General features: G+C 37.1%; 1 protein-coding gene across 5 annotated transcripts in view; it reads left to right on the plus strand.

Annotated features, from left to right (window-relative positions):
• The window catches only part of Rc3h1 (ring finger and CCCH-type domains 1), an 86,520-nt gene extending 70,804 nt beyond the window's left edge, over nucleotides 1-15,716 (plus strand). For 2 of the 5 annotated variants that reach the window (XM_023710292.1, XM_023710294.1), the window contains 12 exons: nucleotides 1,187-1,468; nucleotides 1,796-2,010; nucleotides 3,748-4,121; nucleotides 4,864-5,028; nucleotides 6,447-6,596; nucleotides 9,559-9,772; nucleotides 10,212-10,302; nucleotides 10,428-10,560; nucleotides 13,014-13,184; nucleotides 13,869-13,984; nucleotides 14,495-14,530; nucleotides 15,319-15,716. In XM_023710292.1, coding sequence (XP_023566060.1) covers nucleotides 1,187-1,468; nucleotides 1,796-2,010; nucleotides 3,748-4,121; nucleotides 4,864-5,028; nucleotides 6,447-6,596; nucleotides 9,559-9,772; nucleotides 10,212-10,302; nucleotides 10,428-10,560; nucleotides 13,014-13,184; nucleotides 13,869-13,984; nucleotides 14,495-14,530; nucleotides 15,319-15,469 — 2,098 coding nt within the window. In that variant the 3' untranslated portion in view covers nucleotides 15,470-15,716. The remainder of the gene's footprint in view (nucleotides 1-1,186; nucleotides 1,469-1,795; nucleotides 2,011-3,747; nucleotides 4,122-4,863; nucleotides 5,029-6,446; nucleotides 6,597-9,558; nucleotides 9,773-10,211; nucleotides 10,303-10,427; nucleotides 10,561-13,013; nucleotides 13,185-13,868; nucleotides 13,985-14,494; nucleotides 14,531-15,318) is intronic. The other 3 variants (XM_023710293.1, XM_004626792.2, XM_012513751.2) reach the window with 3 other exon arrangements.
• Nucleotides 15,717-22,399: the final 6,683 nt, after the last annotated feature.

Here is a 22,399-nt window from a genome sequence, read left to right on the forward strand (position 1 = left end):
GGATAGTTTTGACCTTGTTCTTAAAAATATACTAGCAATTTGCTTTCATTGTTAAGGAACAAAAATGCTGGAGTATGGTGACTTAGTTTTGTTCCTTTTGTTAGATTTAGAATCTGTAATGTTCTTTAAGCCACAGCAACTGTGTAAACTTAGGCCATTCTGTAGTATTGTTTCCCTTAACAAACTTTCTTTTCTTTTTGGTCTTTTTGAGATGGCTTCACTATGCAGTCCAGGCTGACCTCTAACTCAAAGATCCTCCTTTGTTAACCTTCTGAATGCTGGAATTACAGGTGTGCATCACCATGCCTGCCTTTCCTTAACAACATTTTAAGTAACTTCAGTTTTATGTGAAGACTCAATAAATAACATAAACATTTCTGAAGCAGTTCTGATGAAAGTAATCTTAATTATATAAACATTTTAATGTAGTAAACAGTAAATCTCTCAGTGTGTATTGGCTTTTGTTTTTGAACATTTGGGGGCTTATTTTTGCTGCGTCCCCAAGCTGGTTTGATTTGGTTTGGTTTTGTGGTATTAAGTCCAGAGTTTAAGGCATGCTAGGCAAGCTCTCTGTCACTGAATCATTCTTATCCCCTCTTTTGTTTCTAACATAGGCTACCTATATTTAAAGTACACATTTGAAGAAAAACTAACGTAAATATTTCAAGCTGTCTACCCTACCCTAATAATTTTCAGAAATAGAAATTTCAATAAGTATTATAATACAAATATTGACTAACATGATTTGTAATTTTATATAAATATTTAGTGTATTATAGTACAGGGTCTCACTACAGAGCTCAGACGCATAGTGATCCTCCTCTTTTCAGTCTCTAGGTGTGCACTACCATGCCTTGTCTCAGTTGCCAGCTCAGCATGGCCCAGGGGCAGGGCCAGCATAGCATGTGGTACTGGGGAACCCCAGTCCCTGCATTTGCCTAAGCAAGTTCTTAGTCCACTGAGCTATCTCGCTGGTCCTGTAATGGTATAAATGTTAATACATGTTTAGTGTCAAGAATTTTACTTTTATTCAGTGTGCTATGCTGCTTGAGATTTTATAAGAAGTGTACATGTGGTTCTCAAGTTCATAGACCCATTGTTTTCAAGAGAGAATTCTAGGTACCTTTTAGTTCTTGGTTTTCCTTTCATATTTGTTTCTTTATGTATGCCTTATCTTTTTGTATAGATTTCGTAAAATGAACAAGCGTCTGGTTCCCAGAAGACCCCTGAGTGCCTCTTTGGGTCAGCTTAATGAGGTGGGCCTGCCTTCAGCAGCCATCCTTCCAGATGAAAGTGTGGTGGATCTGCCTAGCAGAAAAGCCTCTGCGCTGCCCAATGGAATTGTGTCAGCTGGGAGCACAGTAACACAGCTCATCCCCCGAGGGACGGACCCCAGCTATGATTCTAGTCTGAAGCCAGGGAAGATAGATCATCTGAGCAGTAGTGCTCCTGGATCCCCTCCTGACCTGTACGTCATTTTTCCTAAGTCTTAAGGGTTCTTCCTGACACATAGATGTAGAAGGAAGGGGGAATAATTGTTTTGTTTTGGAAGGAGAAAAACTAATTTTTTGTCTTTATTTTGTTTTTTAACTTCTGTTTCCTGTACTAGTGATTTTTTAAAAAGAAATCACTAGCACAGGTTAAAGAAGATAAAATTACACAAATTTTGTAGAGTTGAATATTAGAATAAACCAATTTCTCAAACTGTGCCAATCTTTTTTACCCATAACAATTACTGTTACATTGAATGTATTTAGAGACCTTAAACTTGACTTGTATGATCTTATTCTCTTAGGCTAGAATCTGTCCCTAAGAGTATCTCTGCCTTACCTGTGACTCCACATCCTGTACCTCAAAGGGGGCCACCAGAACTGCCCTCCATGCCTGTCACCAAACCACTTCAGATGGTACCTCGAGGTTCTCAGTTATATCCAGCACAGCAAGCTGATGTTTATTATCAGGATCCTCGAGGAGCTGCCCCACCATTTGAACCAGCATCTTATCAGCAGGGTAAAAATCTTTCATTATGTCATTTGCTTTTCTGATATTTACTGGTATAAGAAGTTTCCAAGTAAGAGTGTTTGTTTTGCATAGTAGCCTGGTTAACATAGATGTATTTTTTTTCTTTGTTTGGTTTGTTTGAGACAGGGCCTCACTATGCAGTTATTCTGGCTTGAGCTCACTGTGTAGCCTGGTTTGGCCTCAAACTCGTTGATCCTTCTGCGTGAGCCTCCTGAGTGCTGGGATTACAGATGTGCACCAACACTCAGCTCCTTTTTTTTTTTTTTTTTTTTTTTTTTGTATTTATTACAGGGTCTCACTACATAGATCAGACTCGTAGTGATTCTCCTGTCTTCAGCCTCTCGAGCTGGGATTACAGGTGCACACCATCACACCCAGTCTCTCAGCTTGCTCTGGGGGCGGGGCCAACACATCAGGGTTGAACCTGGTCCCTGCGAATCCAACCAGCCCTCAAGGTCAACTTGAATACATAGTGAGACCCTTCTCAAAGAAAAAAAAAAAGAACGTAGGAATTTGAAAATTTTCTAAGATTTAATGATAGTACAAAACAAGACAAATGGCTTTTCACATTTAACTTCACAGAGGTGTTACATCTGTCAGAAAAAGTATAATTCAATTTTTCTTTTTCTGTACTATGGATTGAACTCAGGGCCTACACATTGAGCTTCATCTCCACAATTTTTTTAAGATAAGATCTTTCTCAGCTTACCAAATAGGGCTGTAATTTACAGTCCTTCTCTCTCAGCCTCCCAGAGTGCTGTATAGATGTGCACTACCATATCAAACTTAATGCATTTATTTTTTAAAATGGTAATAGATCTAGAATATTCTCTGTTATTTAACCACAGCTGTCTTAATTTTGAATCAGAAATACCATCTCTGCATTCAGAAGAATGGTTTTTAATTGATACAGCATTAGTAACGTGATGATTTGTTCATTATAGGAAAATCCAAGTACTTCTGAGATGGCCAGTGTGTAACTTTAAATAGAAATCATATCAGTTAAGGTTCAATTGTAGGTAACAGGAGCGGGGGAGATAGCTTAGTGACATGAGCGCCTGCCTGGCAAGCACTTGGTCCTGAGTTGGAGCCCAGTACCCCCACCAAAAGAATGTAGATAACAAAAAATCATTTTAACTATGAAGTAGAAAGAGGTTTTGTGTATCACATCTCTTGTTAGTTAATTTGTTTCATATTCAAAACTCCAGTAGACTTCTGTAATCTCAGCACCTGGGAGGCTGAGGCAGGATGATTGTCCCATCCTTAAGGCCAGCGTGGGCTACACAGCAAGTTCTCAAGACTAAAAGAAACCCAAAAATACAAAGGGAAGTCTGCAAAATTAAGGTTTTTGTTTTTTCATGTCTTCATTCATTAAGGCACACCAGAAAGGGGGCAAATGGTAAGAGCAGTCCACTATTGTACATTATAAATAGATCACATTCTTTAACTTCTTTATTAATGGTATGTACACATTCTTGGGATCAAACCCAGCACCTTATGCAGACTAGGAAAGCACTGAACTACACCCCATCCCTGTGGAGATGTTTTGCTGGTTGTTTCTTGTAAAGCTTACATGACTGTATTATATAGCAAAAGGGAAAACTTCCATAGAAATAGATGATTGATTGATACTTAAGTGTTTCCCATATTTTAAATAAAAAAATTCTTACATAGAAAAATTGACTGGTTCATTGCTGCTTTTGGTTCCTCTTTTGTATTATTCAGGGGTGTACTATACTCCACCACCTCAGTGTGTGTCCCGCTTTGTTCGACCTCCGCCATCTGCTCCTGAAGTTGGTCCTCCGTACTTGGATCATTATTCACCCTACCTCCAAGATCGTGTTGTGAACTCTCAGTATGGCACACAGCCTCAGCAGTACCCAGCTATGTACCCACCTCACTATGATGGCCGTCGAGTGTATCCTGCTCAGTCTTACACAGCAAGAGAAGAGATTTTCAGAGAAAGTCCTATACCCATTGAGATTCCATCTGCAGCAGTACCATCATATGTACCAGAGTCCAGAGAGAGATACCAGCAGGTGGAAGGTTACTATCCAGTGGCTCCTCATCCAACTCAGATCAGACCTTCATACCCCAGAGTAGGCTATTATTTCTTCTCATTATAACTCCTAATTTGATAATTGCTTACAGTGATACCTTTTTCTTTTTTCCTCATGATAAGAACCCTTTGATTCAATTTTTTTAAAGTAATAATGCTTCTTTATTTTTTCAGTCTTTTCATAATTTAAGGTTATTTTTTAAAAACTTTATTGGACCATCCTTCCCCAACTAACCATTCTTAGTTGGTGAACTTTAGATGATTTTGTTAATAATTCTAGGTCTATTGGAAATTTTTGGTGTCTGCATAAGAAAAGCCTACATTTTAAATTTTAATACTTTGTTTTAACTAGTTTTTGTTGTGGTTTGTTTGTTTGTTGTTTGTTTTGTGGTACCAGGACTTGAACTCAGGACCCTGTGCTTGCCAGGCAGGCGCTTATTCTACTGAGCTGTCACCCTTGCCCCTGTTTGTTTTTGAGACAGGATCTTGTTTTGTAGTTAAGGCTGGCCCTGAACTCACCGTGAAACCCAGGATGGCCTTGAACTCATGGCGATCCTCCTACCTTAGCCTCTTGAGTACTGGGATTACAGGTGTGCACCACCATGCCAGGCTAAGAAGCCTAAATTTAGCTCTTTATGAGCTCTTAAGAGTTTTGGTTGGGTTTTTGTTTGTTTGTTCTTTTAAGTCTTCATATTTGCAAATTGGTTCTACTTTAAAATACATACTAGTTGAATTAATGTGTTCTGAATTCCTTTGTTGATTTTTAACTGATGTATTTTCAGGAGCCTTCTTATGGCCGGTTTCCTCCTCCTCCACAGCCCCATCCTAGTCTAGATGAACTACATCGTAGACGCAAGGAAATAATGGCCCAGCTTGAGGAAAGAAAGGTTATCTCTCCGCCTCCTTTTGCACCTTCACCAACATTACCTGCGTTCCATCAAGAGGAAGTAAGCACGTACTTACAATTGCCAGTTTTTCCTTTATTAATTTTAGGTCTGCATATGCTGTTGAATTAATCTGTATTTCCAAGGTTATAAAGAAATTTTTGGGGCTGGGGAAATGGCTCGTAGAATCAGCACTTCCCTGGCAAGCACAAGGGCCTGAGTTCAATCCCCAGTTCCGCCAAAAAAAAAAAAAAAGAAAAAGAAATTTTTTGTAGAGGATTATTTTTATTTTATATTTGGATCTACAATCCATTTAAAATTTAATTTTATGTAGAGTGCATTAGGATTTGAAATCATTTTTTCTGAGTTTTTGTTTTAGTATTTGTTTTTTGTTGTTGTTTTTTCCTTTAGTGCTAGCAACTGGACCCAAGGTCTTACACATGGTAGGTACAAGCTTTACCACTGGAGTACATCCCTAGCCCACTATCCATTTTATTTTTCCCTGATAAGGATATTTTATTGATTACATCATTTAGTGAATATCTTGGCTTTATTCGGTTTTATCCATCTGTTTATATCATTACGCCAATACCATATATTCTCTCTCTCTCTCTCTCTCTCTCTCTCTCTCTCTCTCTCTCTCTCTTTCTCTCTCTTTTTGTGGTACCGGTGCAGAAGGCCAAAAATTATAAATAGAAAACAGAACTTGTAACTGTAAGGGGAGGTATAATACTTAGATAACCTATATTGCTTATAAGTATTAATAGTTTTGTAATGCTGCCTTTTCTTGGTAAAGGTTTGGTGAATTTACACCTGTTTCTATCATGGACTAAGCTTATGAAATATTTTACATGAAAGTACTTTGAAAATGTATAATATATGTATAGAGAATTGTAGAACTTGAGACAAAAATTACGCATCTTCTCTTTTTATCTCATTGAATCATTATATGGACCATAATTTATTCCAACTATGAATTACTCCTGTTAAAGAGATTTCAATAGAGTTGTTAAATCATCACCCACTGAGTAGACATGCCAATTGTATATCATGTTCTTGTGTACCTGAGATGTTAGTAGAAGAGCCACTGAGGTTAATACAGCGAAAGTACCAGCAGATCACCTCTGAAATCCTACCTTAAAGGCTGGGGACAGGCTTAGTTGTAGAGTACTTATCTTGGATGTGTAAGGCCTCAGGTTTAATCCCACTACAGGGGCATAAATCCTAGCTTGATTACTTGAAAAATATTGGGTATGTCTGTTTGCCCTGGTAGCATCAAAATATGAAGCCTAAGGACATGGTTCTTCTTCACTTACATTTTTTCTGACTACAAAAGTCTATCCTAACACTTAAAAGTCAAATATCTGTCATTTTAATTGCTGTAGCTTGTTGTTTTAAGAAATTCTTTGTTTATCATGTAACACATAGATTCAAAATTTGTCTTTCTGGGGTTTTTTTCTTTCTTTTTTTTCTTTTTTGAGTTTTTGGACGATGACTTGAAGATAGCTGGAAAGTACAAAACAAATGATTATAGCCAGTATTCTCCTTGGTCATGTGACACCATCGGCTCCTACATTGGAACCAAAGATGCAAAACCCAAAGATGTGGCAGCAGGGAGTGTGGAAATGATGGTATGTGTTAATGGCTTAAGCCAGAAATAATACAAATCAAGACAAACTAAGTTTTTAACTGTTATAGTTTGAGCATAAATAATTGAGCTTTTAAGAGTTTTAAACCATAATCTGTAGTTGTGTTACAATTATATGGGCTTTTTAAATTTTATTCAGGTATAAACAAAAACCTGAGCTGGACATGGTGGCGCATGCCTGTAATCCCAGCACTTGTAAGGCCAAAGCAGGAAGAAGGATTGCCTCAAATTCCAGCCCAGCCTGGGCTATATAGTGGTCTACATCCATAGCGAGTTCAAAACCAGCCTGAACTGTATAGCAAAACCCTGTCTCCAAAAACTAAAAATAAAAAATCCTGTATTGTCTAGATGAAGAACATTTATTAGATTGTTGTGAAGGTAGCTGTTTACCAACAGTTGTATACAGTTTGTATTTTAATTAATTATTTATTTATTTGGTGCAGCATCTTGCTATGCAGTTTGGACTCATAGTGATCCTCCTGTCTCAGCCTCCCCAGCACTGGGATTATAGGCGTGTACCTCCATGCCCCATTTCAGTGGCTGGCATGGCATGCAACACCAGGGATTGAACCCAGGTCCTTGTGCTTGCCAAGCAGGTGCTTAGACCATCGAGTTACCTCCCCAGCCCTCATATTTAATTATTTAGGCCCATGCTTGATTGTTTAGATAATTAGAATCTTGAATTTCTTCGATGAATAAATCAGAACTGTTTTACAACTCTGAAGTATAACCAAGGTCAAATCTAGTGAATAAGAGTGTGTGAGTCAGAATTTTAGCCACTTAGCTTCAAGTGAGCAATAAGACATTGAAATATGCTTGGATTGGTTTTGCTTTTAAAATGAAAAGTAATGTAATCTAACAAGTGAATCTAACAAGTCAACCTTAAAAATATTTTCTTTTATGTTTTTACAAATTGAGGGGGCCGGGGAGATGGCTCAGTAGAATAAGTGCTTGCCTGGCAAGCGCGAGGGCCTGAGTTCAACCCCCGGTTCCACCAAAAAGAAAAGGGCTATTGGAATAAATCAATAGGGTCTATCAAATAGCTCAGCAGATTAAAGTGCCTGCAAGCAGGCATAGGGGCTGGGAGTTCAATCTCTGGGCCTGCCTTGCCAGCCCTGCCCGACGGTGGCTCACACCTCTAATCTCAGCTCTTGGGAGGCTATAAATAGGTGGATCACTGTCCAATCTAGTAGTGAGACCCTGAACACCATGTAGCCCCTTCCCTAAAAATACCCCCCCAAATTGAAACTTTGAATCCTATTATGCTTACTCTCCCTTCCCCTACCAGTTGTAACCTCTATCCTGAGTTTAATGTTTATCATTTTCATGTTTTGTTTTGTTTTTGAGGTGGGGTCTGACTCTTTTTGCCTAGCCTGGGCTCCAGTGATCCTACTGCCTCAACCTACCTATTAGCCAGGTTTGCCACCATGCCCAGCTTATGTTGTTGGGATTTTTTTTTTTTTTTTTTTTGTTGGTTGGTTGATTGGTTTTTCGTTTTTTGGGTTGCGTTGGGTTGGGTTGGGTTTTGGGTTTTTTTGGTTTTGGGGGTGTTTTTTGGTCTTTTTGAGACAAGGTCTTGCTACACAGTTCAGACTGGACTCAAACCCACTTTGTATCCCAGGCTGGTATCCAATTTGCAGCAATTCTCCTGCTTCAACCTCGAGAGTACTAGGATTAAAGACTACATTGTTCTTTTAAAAAAATACTGTTTTCTGTATTTATAAATATCTTATAAATTCTATACTTCAACCTGAATTTGTAGCATATTTTGAAATGTGCCCATATTTATACCGATAGCTCAGGTTCATTCGTTTCAGTTGCTTTTATGAGATATTGTATAACTCATTCAATAGAATATATAACACGGTTATTTATCTTCTGTTGATGCACACTTAAGCTTTATTTGGCCTTTTGCTATTATGTACAGTGCTATAATGAACATTATCTTATGCTGTAATAAAAGTTATGCTCACAAGGTATGGTTGTGTGGGTCTGTATTCCAAACACTTGGTAGGCTGAGGCAGAAGGTTCTCTGTGAATTCAAGGCCAGTTTGAACTACACAGCTAGACCCTGTCTCAAAAAATTGAGCAACAGTTATTATGCTTAAAGGTAATACTACTGGGTTGAAATGAATGTCTTAATTTGATTCTTGACTCACTTGCCCTTTTTAATTGTGAATATGTTTCCAAGGCTGTGATACAGGTTTTAAAAAATATATTGAGAAGACTATTACTTGGTAGTAGAAAAGATTTGAGTGCTGATGCCACTATAAATGAAGTGATGGCTGTAGTATGAACTGTAAATACAAGTAGATGACAGTCCTCCAAAACTAATAGGCAAGCAAGAAGAGCATAATATGCCTTTAGCAGGCGGGGATATAGCTTGGTGGCAGCATACTTGCCTAGATAATGTGAGGTCCTGGGTTCAGTCCCCAGTACTGCCCAAAAAAGGATCCTTTACTTTGATTTTTCTGTGCTGTAAATGAGGAAATATTGCTCTTAAGTCAAATAGGCCTTTCACTAGAAGGACACAGGACATGGAATAAGGCAGGAACCCTTGCTTTGCACTTTTTTCAGTTACTACAGTAACATAAGTATTAGGAAAATAAAGCTAACTCTCCTAAAGTAATACAGAATGAAAGCTTATGAATGTTTGAAGATCTCTCAAATAAACAGTCTAGTCTATTGCTTTTCAAGCATTAATGTACATATGCATTACCTGGGGAATCTGTGTGAGAATATGTGTGTCTATAAAATATTTCCAGTCATAAAATATATTTCTTACTATGTATAAAAGGTTTTAAAAAGTGTTTTATATGACAAAGGTAACCAATGATTTTAATCGTGCTAGTAAGAACATGTACTATCATGTAATTATTACAGTGCTAGTGGAAATTGTGCTCTAGACCCAAGTGTGGAATAGACTTGTTTTTCTTTTTTATCAGAATGTGGACACTAAAGGAATGCGAGACCAGAGATTGGATCTTCAAAGAAGAGCAGTAGAAACCAGTGACGATGACCTTATCCCATTTGGAGACCGACCAACAGTATCTCGCTTTGGTGCCATCTCTCGAACATCCAAAACAATATATCAGGGTGCTGGCCCAATGCAGGCTATGGCACCTCAGGGAGCTCCCACAAAGTCTGTCAACATTTCAGGTAAGACTCAAGGAGAGCTGATCTAATGGGTTTGTATTCATGATCCTGGAATCACCCCTCCCTCTTCACTATCTGTGCTTTAGTAATCTTCAAGGCGGTAACTTTCCCTGTAGCATTATCCCTGTAAGAAAGGTAATCATAACCCAAGGAGTTTAAGGGGGTAAGCAAAAATTAACTATCTATATGTTAATATTCTCTATGCTATTTTTCTTTAAATAACTTCATTAATTTATTAAAATACCGTATTCTCATTAGGAAAAGGAAAATATAAAAGCTGAACATTTAGCAAGAAAGAAATATCAATCAACATTACCGTTTTGGTAGATATTTTCCTGGAAAGCTGTGTATACAATATGCCTATACCTTTCAGATGATAAGTATCTTAGAAGAAAAATCAAACCTGAATTACGTCACACCACAGTAACTCACTCTTTTACAGATTATAGCCCATACGGAGCCCATAGTGGCTGGGGAGGCTCTCCATATTCACCACATCAAAACATACCTTCTCAGGGACACTTAAGTGAGAGGTATGACTCATTTTTTACTTCTATAGAGCTTTAAAATTATCCAAATTTTTTGACTTTGTTTTTCTAATGTGTAATATTTCCACAAAATAAAACTTTAAAATTTGTTTCATGTTTTTTCATGGAAGGGAGAGAATATCCATGGCAGAAGTGGCCAGTCATGGAAAGCCCCTTCCTTCTGCTGAGAGAGAACAGCTTCGACTAGAATTGCAACAACTGAACCATCAGATTAGCCAGCAGACCCAGCTACGTGGGTTGGAGGTACTAGCCAATAGATATGTCTTCATTCCAGTTTTTTAAGCGTTCTCTATTTTAAATGAAGAAACTTCTGAGGCACTCCCAGAACTCAGAAGGCTGAGCCAGATGAAGATCACTGCAAGTTCAAGGCCAGCCTGAAGTAGATAATGAGGCCCTTTCTCCAAAAAAAGAAAAAGAAAAAAAAAAAAAAATTAGAGTTACTATAAATATCCATGTCCATTCTTTAAATAATTCAGTACTAGGTTCAGTTCTGGGATAATGGAAAACAGAATTATTATGACCTAAGAATAGAAAACAGATTCCCACTAGAAGTTTATTTTGAATTTCCTGGACGGGGTGTGGTGGCACTTGCCTGTAGTCCCAGCGCTGAGGGGCTGAAAACAGGAGGATCCCTACAAATCTAATCTGTGTAGTGAGACCCTGTAGACGCTGTACTAAATACACTTTTGAAAAAAGATTAAGGTAAACAGTTTTGTCAACTTTTTTTTGGAGACAGGGTCTCTTCTGTGCAGTTCAGGCTCTGGCCTTCCCCTCACTGTATAGCCCAGGGTGGTCTCAACTCAGAATAATCCTCCTGACTCAGCCTCCCGAGCACTGGGATTCAAGCATGTACCACCATGCCTGGCTCAACTGATTATTTAGCTTTTTGCAGGATTGGCTTTTATTTTTGTTTTTCCTTTTTCTTGTTTTCTTGTTGACACAAAATTTTCACTTAGCCACATGTCATGGCACACACCTACACTCCTAGCACTCTTGAAAGCTCAGCCAGGAGGATTGCAAGCTCAAGCCTAGCATGGGTTGTTTGTTTGTTTGTTTGTTTGTTTCTTTCTTTCTTTCTTTCTTTCTTTCTTTATTTATTTATTTATTTATTTGGTGGAACTGGGGATTGAACTCAGGCCCTTGTGCTTGCCAGGGAAGCGCTTATTATACTGAGCCATCCCCTCGGCCCCTCATAATTTATTAAAACTCAAAAAAGGCATGATCATGAGCTTTAACTTTAAAAATAAAAAGCCTTTGTATAGAATGTATATGAATACCTTTCATTTATATAGTTTTTAACCAGTTTATAAGTTATTCTCACATATTTTATTTGACCCTTTGACCCTTGGCTGTGTCCCTGACTAGTATGTCAAGTAGGTGAAGTAGGTGATATAGTCTTCCCTTTTGATTAAAGGGTACAAGTAGTTGTTGTTTGTTTTTTAAATCATAATAGAATGCTGAGCCAGACATGGTGGTACACAAGTGAGGCTGAGGCAGGAGACTTGCCATGAGTTTGAGGCCAGCCTGGGCTATTTAAAGACCACTGTGTACTACAGAGCAAGGCCCTGTCTCATAAGGAAAACAAAAATTAAAACAGTATTATGTTTGCTTATGTTGGTTTTTAGTTCATTAACTTTTTAAATATTTAGATCTTCATTCCCATAAGGTGAATTACTCCTTATCCTCAAATTAAGGCTTTTTATCTTAGTTGAAGTAGGATATTTTTGTTTTTGTTTTTTTTGCAATAGGGTCTTGTTCCATACTCAGGCTGGCCTTCAGTTCACTATATACCCCAAGCAGGCCTCACCCTGGCAGCAATCATCCTGCCTCAGGCTCTCTAGTGCTGGGATTACAGGCGTGTGCTTTATCCTAGTTGAAGTTTTGAGATTCGTTTTCTGTCTTAAGAGTATTGGCACTACACAATCAGTATTAAAAGTTTGCCACATACTCAATATTTAAAATCCTTGCCATTATTGAAGTTCTATTCAAATACATTATAGGATTTACATCACAGAAAACCAAAAAAAGGAGAAAGATAACCTACGAATAGTTGACTTCTCTTTCAGATAAGAAAATAAAAATACCAGTGTATATGTAAGATTTCTTTCTTTCTTTCTTTCTTTCTTTCTTTCTTTCTTTCTTTCTTTCTTTCAAGACAGGGTCTTACTGTGTAATTCAGGCTGGCCTTGCATGCACTATTTAGCCCATGCTGGATTCAAATTCATGGCGATCCTCCTGCCTCAGCCTCTCAGATGCTGGGATTATAGGTTGCGCCATCACACCTGCCATCGTATAGCTAAGCTGAAGTAACTATTAATCAAATTTAAATCCTCGGGGCTGGAGAGATGGCTCAGTGGTCTAAAGCACCTACTTGGAACAAGGTTGGCAAAGCACAGGGACCGCGGTTCAATCCCCCAGCACCACATGCCAGCCAGCTGCGCCCCCTGGTGGGCTGAGCTGCCCCCCCCACAATAAATAAATGTTAAAAAAAAAAATTTAAAAAAAAAATTTAAATCCTCTATATTTTGCTCTTTTTTTATTCAAATGATACTCAGATTGCGTGTTATAGTGGCCTTATTTTTATTGTGAACACTTGGGTGATAAGCGTAAGTAGCTGTAGTCTGAAATGGGCCTGATTATTTTTTGCATGGTGTGACTTGTGTTGAGTTGTATATGTGCTTGGCTTTATGTACTAGGCTGTTAGTAACAGGCTGGTGTTGCAGAGGGAGCCAAACACCTTGCCAGGCCCGCCACAGCCACCTCCACCCACTCCAAAATGGCCTGCAATGATCTCCAGTGAGCAGCTGAGCTTGGAGCTGCACCAAGTAGAAAGAGAAATTGGGAAGAGAACCCGGGAGCTAAGTATGGTAAGTGTGGTAGTGGGAAAAGGGAAGGTAAATGAAAGCTAGGGTTATGTTGGTGGTCTAGAATTCTTGAATCATATGGGGCTTATTCTAGGCTTTCTGATGGGCAATTAAAATTTAAAATAGTTTTGGCCAGGTATAGTGAGTTCAAGACCACCCTGCACTACATAATAAGACCCTGTCTCAAAAAATACTCATAAAAATGAGCTCCCTCCCTTTTGTGTCATTCTTTTCATTCCTGTTTGGTTTGAATGTGTTTCTCTCATAGAATTCTTAATTAGCTTTTAAGTAAAATGAGGTAGTTAATTGAAAATTTTAATTTTTCTTCTGATTAAGGAAGCAAGTAGGTAACATTTTTGCAATATTATCGTATTTAAAATATGTTTAACAAATAACATTCTAGTTTTCTTAGCCTTGAAATTATTGATGACATATGTGAATTTCATACACTGCACATTTTTCTTCTGTATTAGTTTGAGGCCTTCCCTCTCTGTTGTCCAGTTTAGATAGGTTTTACTCTGTTGTTATTTGGTGTGTATCTCTCTTCTGCCTGTTTCTTCTTTTGTTGTAAAACTCAATATGATTTTTGGATCAAGATGCCTGTATTATTTTATTATTTGGTTGGCACATTAGTGTTGCTAACTAGAAGATAACTTTTATTTCCTTTATTTCCTTCTCTTTTCCAAGGAGAACCAGTGTTCTCTGGACATGAAAAGCAAATTGAATACAAGTAAGCAACCAGAAAATGGACAACCAGAGCCACAAAACAAGGTTCCAGCTGAGGACCTTACTTTGACATTCAGGTAAATAATGAACAAAATACAATAGGAAGAGGTATATATGCTTCTCAGAGGGGAAGGGGATTAAGAGATGGAGATGAGGAGGGAAGAGCTAAGAGATGAAACAAAGAAATGGGGAGGTATTATGTACACAGAAGAAATGTAAGCACAATGCACTACACATGTACTAATAAAGTAAAAAACATATATATGTATATCTTGCTTTTATGGTGGTTTATGTCTATATTTGCAAGCTGTCTGGGAGGCTGAGGCAAGAGGAATGCAAGTTGGAGGCCAGCCTGGGAGGCCATGCCAACTTGCCATGACCCTGTCCTGTCTCAAAGTAAAAATTAAGAACTGGTGTATGAGCCTCTTGAGTTTGATCTGAGTGTGCACACCTTCCTCCAAAAACAAACATCATCTCAAAATAGTTCTGGGTTTGAATTATCTGTTAATTTCTAAGAAAATTTTCTTGTTATATTTTCTCTTTTTGTTTTTAAATTTCTTTTTTTTTTTTTTTTTTTTTTTTGGCGGAACCGGAGATGGAACTCAGGGCTTTGCACTTGCCAGGCAAGCGCTTACTCTACTGAGCCATCTTCCCGGCCCTTTGTTTTAAAATTTATTTTATATGTAGCCTTATATTTTTAAACTATAAAAGTAGCCAGGCATGGTAGTACATGCTTGTAATCCCAGCACTGAGGAGGCTGAGGCAGTAGGATTGCCACAAATTAGAGGCCATCTTGGACTACATAGTGAGTTCAAGGCCAGCCTAAACTACATAGCAAGACCCAGTCTAAAAAAAAAATTACAAAAGTAATATATGCTCAACGTAAAAATAGTACTAAAATTTAAAAGAAGAAAACTAGAGGACAACTCTGCTAGCAACTTTAGTTTTTGTGTTGAGATTGAGCCCACGATCCTCATACACACTTGCTGCACTACTGAGCTAAGTCCTCACTCAGTACCTCCTCTTACTTGAAATATTTTATAGGCAGTATGTTGGAGAAGATTGTAAATTTTAGAAGTTGACAAATTTTAAAATCCCCTGTAATTCCAGAACTCAAAGAATAATCGTTATTAATATCTTTCCTGTTTTTTAAAGTGTAGGACATTTGGCTAAAAAATTCCAACTCTTGGGGCTGGTGAGATGGCTCAGTGGTCTAAAGCACCTACTTAGAACAAGCTAAACTAAGCAAAACACAGGGACCATGGTTCAATCCCCCAGCACCACATGCCAGCCAGCCCCGCCCCCTGGTGGGCTGAGCTGGCCACACACACACAAAATAAATAAATAAATATTTTTTTAAAAAAAAAATTCCAACTCTTTTTTTTTTTTTTTTTTTTTTCATTGTTAACAGTGATGTGCCGAATGGATCAGCCTTGATACAAGAGGATATCAACCTCCTGTCAAACAAGACCAGCTCTTTGAACCTATCAGAGGAACCCGAGGGAGGAGCGGATAACAGTGACTCCCAGAGATCAGGAGTCACCCCTAGTTCTGCTCCCTAATATATGAGTTCTGCTTTGATCTTCTGCTCCTAATGAATTTATGGGGCACAGGTGAAAGAACAGATGACTTCTAAACTTTTTCACTAAAAGCAGTCAGAGAAATCCAGGAAAAGCATCGAAGGCAATGTGCACCAACACCACTACTAAAAACAAACCCTGCACATAGTTCACATTAATGCATTTTTTAATTTAAAGAAAAAGAAAATTAGCAGTATCTGCAAGCAATTCAGATTAAATTTGTTTTTGTTCTGTGAATGAACTTTATTTTAATAACTTTGGACGCCTTGGATCCAGGGCTTTAAAAAAAGAAGATATTATATATATACTCTGTTTGATTAATTGTATGATCTTAATGAAGTAGGTTTTTCTTGTACTTTGGTATTATTACATACCCAGTGTATAATTCCTTACCTCCAGTCCTTCCCAACTCTCGACACCACATAAACTAAAGCAGAAAAACAAAGCAGTGGCATTTCTGAGACTTCTGTGGTGTTTAGAGACAGTGATAGACCTTATTAGAAAATGTGCAGCAAACTAAATTTTCTCAGAGCTTCTGTGGAATCCTTTCCTTTCTGTACCACTAGCTTTAGGAGTAGATTATGTTTTCCTTAAGACATTGAAACTTTGAGTTCCTCATTTGCATGTTAAGGATCCTCTGCATTTTCTTAATGTAATCAAAAAGTTGATCCATTGTTTACATTGTTTGATTCGATTTATAGGAAGATTACTTTAGGAATGAACTGGAACTTGCTAGCATTGAATATCTGCAGCAAATGTATTACCTGTTGAACTCATGATTATAATTGGAAATTTGGAGTTGTGCTTTCTGACTTGCTGAAACCATAAGATAACCTTCCATATTTTAAAAACTAACACTTGATTAGAACTTAATAGATGGGAATTTATTATTTCTGTGGATGTTTTTTGTTTTTACTTTCAAAACCTAAAAGCACAAAGTAAAATTCTATATACTGCAGCTGTGGCTTTCAAAGAGATTTTACAAACTCAATCTTAATAGTTTATCAGAATTACTGGCATGAGTAGGTAGTAAATACTTTGTAGTCAGCTTTCAGAGTTGACTTTCTTAGTATGAAGAAAAGTGCTTCATAGCTGGGTATAGTTGTACCCACTTGTGAACTCAGCACTGTGGGCAGCTGAGGCAAGATTGTAAGTGGGAGCCCAGCCAGAGTAACTTAGTGAGACCTTGTTTCAGAATAAAAACTAACAGGAGGCTGGAAGATGTATTTCAGTACAGAAGTCCTACATTCAACCCCGAGTATCTAAAAAGGAAAATATTCGTGAGAATGTTGGAAAGAATAAGTTTTTTTATTATTATTATTACTTAGTTATGCTGCACATATTCTGATGCCACAAGTCTATACGTAGCCCCTAGAAAACATTTACTGGGGATCTTTTTTTATGGTCTCCCCCACTCTCTCCATCCCTGTATTTGCCTTATATTTTCAGTTCCCTTTCTGGATTATACTATTAAATCAGAAAGCACTGGTTATGTAATAAGTTACTGAATTGCTTTGGTTGGGTAAAGCAAAAGTTTATATTTTTCTTGTTTCTTATATTCCTAACCCTTAACTCCTGCTGAGGTCGTAACAACCTCAGTCTAAGCTCTGTGTCCATCATATTAACTGAAATAAATGGGGGGTGGGGGTGGGAAGGGTAATACAGTCCTGCCATTGCCTACCAGTAGGAGAGTCCAAACAGAACACTCTTTTGAGTAGCAATTATTTAATTTGCCCAGTCAAGGCACCGTGTTTATATACTATTTCACATTGAATTTGATTATGCCCTACAGACCTGGCTGGTCAAGGATTTGATATACACATATTGGCTTGGGATTCGAGCTTTCTTTTTTATTTAAAAAAAAATTTATATATATATATATATTATATATACATATATACATAGCTATATCTGTATATATATTGGGTATGTTTTACGGATTTCTTCGCATGAGCGCAGCTGTAGCGACAAAATGATTGATTGGGAGGTAGAAGCACTGAATGAAGGTGAGGCGTTTTTTCAGTTGAAACATGTTTTTCTTTCTTTTTCACATTCACACATTCACTTTTTTGGCTTTTTTTAACTTAAACCCTCTTAATTTATACTTTAAATACTTTACTGGGAGAAGGAAAAAACTGTCTGACAGATTCTTAAGTTTTCATTTCTATGTAGCTATAGAAGACAAAATTACTGTCTTGTTACCTTCAGTAGGCGGATTTGGGCAGATCTTATTTCCCTTTGGATATATCAGATAATTTCTAAGTTTTATAAGCAGTTGGTTTACTTTGAAAGTTAGAGTGATTGATTCTAGCATTGGGAAATGATTCGTGTGTTTGGGGTTAAGAATCAGAAAAAAGGCCAGGAAGATAGCCCAGCAGCACAGGGCTTGCCTGGCAAGCACAAGGTCCTGAGTTTGATTCCTGATACCAAAATATATACCGATAAAGAACCAGAAAAAAGTGAGATTATATTTTGTATTTATTGATTGAGACTCCTAATAACTGAAATTCTATTATTTTTTATTCTTGTTCCTACAAATCTGCCGGCATCTTTTTGAAGTATTTTCATTTGGGGGCAAAATAATTTTAAGTTTTAGTTTAAACTTTAGCTGTATTCCTCAAAGACCTTGTACTGTAATTGCAGTCTGACTGGATAGAAAGGATGATGTGTACTCTTCCACTGTGCCTATTTCAGCTATTTTAGGTTGGTTATTCTGCCTAATGCCTAATGAAAATTCTTACAGCTTTACTAGAACCCACCAACAGGTATATGAATTCAATAAATCTCCCAAACTTTGGGATTGGCCTGGTTGGTTTTGAGATTTTACTTTTACTTTTTTCTGATATACTGTGTGCTATGAGGAGCCAGTAAGGGTAAATGGCCTATTGAGGCATAACTACTTGACTCTTTACCTGCTTTTCAAATCCAAATTTACAAAGCATTGATTTTTCTTCTGGCTTCTAAATTTTATTAGTACCTTTAGAAACATTATAAAACCAATTAGATAATACAATTTTTATGTTTTCTTACTTAAATAGTATCTTCTTAATAAGACTTTGCTTTTTCCTGAATTCAAAAGCAAGACTTGGACATCTTAGATGAACATGAATATTTCTGAAAGAATTAAGGTAGGCATAATGAGCATCGCGGTCATTCTTAGGTAGCAGAGCCAGGGGTTTGTCATAGTGAGGAAGCATTCTGGCCTTCGCTGTTTTGAAAAGTTCTCTAGACAAGGGTAAAAGAACTGAGTTAATAAGGCATCCAGACTGCTTCCTGTCTTACATGTGGTTCTCTTGAATAGTTTATGGATATTGTTGTAAGACAAATATAGTAACTGCCCTGTGTTGGATAATATAAAAAGCCTGAAATGACCAAAGATTATTATTACTTCCTAATTAGTTATAACATAGATTTGTAGTAATATTACTGATATGATAATAACAATTCTTAATGTCAACTACAAATATTCAGCTACTCAAAATATATAAAAATTTATTTGGTACATTAATGTGGGGTGATTTCTTTCTCCCATCTTACTTCCCTTCTCTTTTCCTCTTCTTTCCCATGTATTTGTTCTTTGGCCTAACCTCAGAAAATGGGTAATATTTTCCTTTGGTACTTTGAGTATAAAATTCCATCAGACTTCCCATGAGTCTTCAGTTTGGAGTTCAAAATTTAATTTCTTAGTTTTCCCATAAATAACTTTTTTTGTCCTGATCCTTTTCCATTGCACAATTTCCCCTTGACTTACCCACTGCCCTTCCCAATCTGTAACAGTGACAGTTTGCTGCCTCAAAACAGAGCATTCAAATGAATTCGCTTAGCCAATAACTTCTGTGAAGTTGCCTTTTCTAATGGTGTTATTACTCAGTGATGCACAAATGTGGTATTTGCCCTACTGGTAGGCAAAAAAGGTCTGGTTAAGAATGGTAACCCAATGTTTTCTTTAAAGGAGAGCCAAAGACTTGTGCTTTACTCTGTTTTGGTTTGGGGGAAGTAGTAGCCATTATAATTGTGAAACCTTTATCATCTGTGAGTTCATTGTATTGTTTAGATTTATCTAAAGTTAACTGTTATATAGTTGGCCTTATAAAATGAAAAAGTGCTGAAAGTTCATTTGTTTTTCTAAACTAATGTCATCTTTTACAATATTGTAATTCCCCCACTTCCACTTTTTTTTTTAGATTATATTGTTATGCTAGTGTCTTCTGTGTTACGCTTTTTTCACGTTCCTAAAGGATGATATACTGTGAGTATGGTTAGGTGACAAAACTGGTAATCTTGAGCATGTAGCCAGGGAGCAGTAAACTATAGTCAGTTTATATAGAGAGTTGCAGAAACTAGCTTCTTTTCACTAAAGAAGATTTAGTTACTGTTACTTATATACACAATGGCAATGGGTAGGAATCTCATTATTTTCCACTTTCTTTTTGCTTGTTTTAAATGATTGAGTAAAAGTTTGACAAATAAAATCTATCTGTGGGGTTGGGGATTTAGCTTACTGGCACAGCACCTGCCTGGCAAGCAAGAGGTCCTGAGTTCAATTTCCCGTACCCCTACAAAAAACATCTGTAAAAATCACCTGTAATGCTTATATGTTATGAAAAGAAACAGTTCAATTACTTTGTAGAAATTAACTGCAGTGTTTATTTACATTTTTCACTCTAAAGAGTTCCAACTATGTTGAATTTTTAATTGGTAATACATGGTTATTACAGTGTTGCAAACCGAGCTCTTTCTCAGAAAATAAAGGAGCTGCTAAACTAAAAGCAAATTTTACTCTCAGTCTTATGCATTGAATAGGTATTATAAAAGTATTGCGATTAATATATGTTTTAATTTCTTAGTTGAGCTTTTCCTTGCTTTTTGAGACAGCATGTCTCTGTGTAGTTCAGGCTGGTCTTGAACTCATTTTGTAGCCCAGGTTGGCTTTGAACTCAAACTCATCTTCTTGCACTCAGTCTCCTGAGTGATGAGATTACTGGTGTGCATCATCACGCCTAGCCTCAGTTCAGCTTTTCTGAGCCATTTCAAAAAGAAAGTTATTTTTGTCAAAGGGCACTTACTATTATAATGAATAACATGATTGGAATTTTAAGGTTTTATTTCTGGCTGCTACAGGTATTTTCATTAATAATAAAATTCTATTTGATAAGTAATACTAGCCGTGATGTTAATAAGAAATAAGGAATTGCTAACACCAGGAATAAGTAAGATGTGTGAATAATAAATGTGTTCCCAACAGGTAGGTTTTCAGTACTGTGCTGAACAAAGTGGGTACAAGAGCCCTTTGAAATCCTGTTGTGATAAAGGCATTTAGCTCACCACTGGAATCCTTGAGTTCATGGCCTCTGGATTGTATGCCAAACACTGAATTTACCCTAAACTTGGTCCCCGAGCAAAATAATTGTATTTACAAAAAAAATAAGGCACAGTAACTGAAGGTAGAGAACTTCAAGAATTACATCCAAAAATGTGTATTTAAAAAAAATAAAAGTCCTGTGGAATATCCTAGGGCATATTCTAGATAAAGTGACTTACTTTCTTATATTAAAGTCTCCCTATTTCTGTATGGTCTTGTTTGGGTGGTGGTGCAGCTGCTGTGGCTGCTGCTGCTTAAACAGAGCTCACAAGTCTTTGGCATCCACTTTAGGTTGTACACTCAGAGCCATCTTATAACTGGAAACTGTCAGGTGGTTCCCCACCCCCGTGAGAGTATAAGGTCAAGAGAAGGATGGAATAAATTATTGGTTGAGTTAGGGGAGGGGTTTTTGTCCATTGTTCTTTACCTGATTTTAAAATCACTATTTGTTCATCTCTGTTCATTGACTCGTTGCCATTCTTACACTATCTGAACCATCTTATAAAATATTCTTCTGATTTAAAGACATTTAAAGCTTTTGCTTCTCTTTGTTACATTCTCTGTTCAAGTAAGAGAGTATCCTCAGAATGATATTTTTTTCCAGGTGCCTGTTTTCATACACCCTTTTTCATCCTTTATCTTCTTCCCACCTTCTGGGAATGAAAGGAACTTGAATTTTTATTATTTTATTCATGCTAAAGGGGCCGAATTATTTTATGATGAATCCATGACTTTTTGAAATAGGAGCAGTGGTAAATGTGAATCAAGGAATTGAATAAAACCTTTCATCCACTTAAACATTTTCCAGTTGTGAGATTCCTCTCTGGGTGTGTGGTCTCTTCCCCTTGCAGTCCCCTGCTACCCTTTTCCCTGACAATGGTCAATTGGTCTTTAGGCTCATACCAGTCTCTCCGAGACATTCTGCAGTCATTATCACCTTTTTGGGTGGATTTTATTTTTACTTTGTTTTTTTAAGAAAAATGACTTTTTAACATTGATGCATATTTGCTTGGAATAGAGCTTGTATAATTTACCAATCGTATTGATTGTATGTGATTGTGCCCTGCAGAGGTATACTTAACAAAACAGAAATAATATAGGTTAATAAAGGAGCCTGTGAGATTTGAGTCAGTTTTACATAATTTAGGGAAATGTAGTTTTGAATACTGAGAATTGTATCTCCTGTTCTTCTAAGTCAGTGCCAGACAAAATACCATTTTTTAAGTTTGTGTTCCTGTTTGTATTTTTTTATTGCCTCAACTCCCTGTTCTTTTCTTACCTATCTCTTCCCACCTCTTCAGAAATAAAAAAGAAATATTGACCCTTAAAATGACAGCTGATGTTTAAATTGCTGGGTTTTGTAAAATTTTACTTCTTCCAGATGTTTCTAATATGTGTGTATCTGTATATATTTCTATATATCTATATATAAATATAGTGATATGTAGATATATAGAGATATATCCATACATAGCTCTCTCTCTATATATATAGATATATAGATTTTTTTTTTTCCCTCCTGGTATTGGGGATCAAACTTGAGACCTTGC

The sequence above is a fragment of the Octodon degus genome, unplaced genomic scaffold, assembly GCF_000260255.1.
Source record: "Octodon degus isolate 3935 unplaced genomic scaffold, OctDeg1.0 scaffold00017, whole genome shotgun sequence".
NCBI classification, from domain to species: Eukaryota; Metazoa; Chordata; class Mammalia; order Rodentia; family Octodontidae; genus Octodon; species Octodon degus.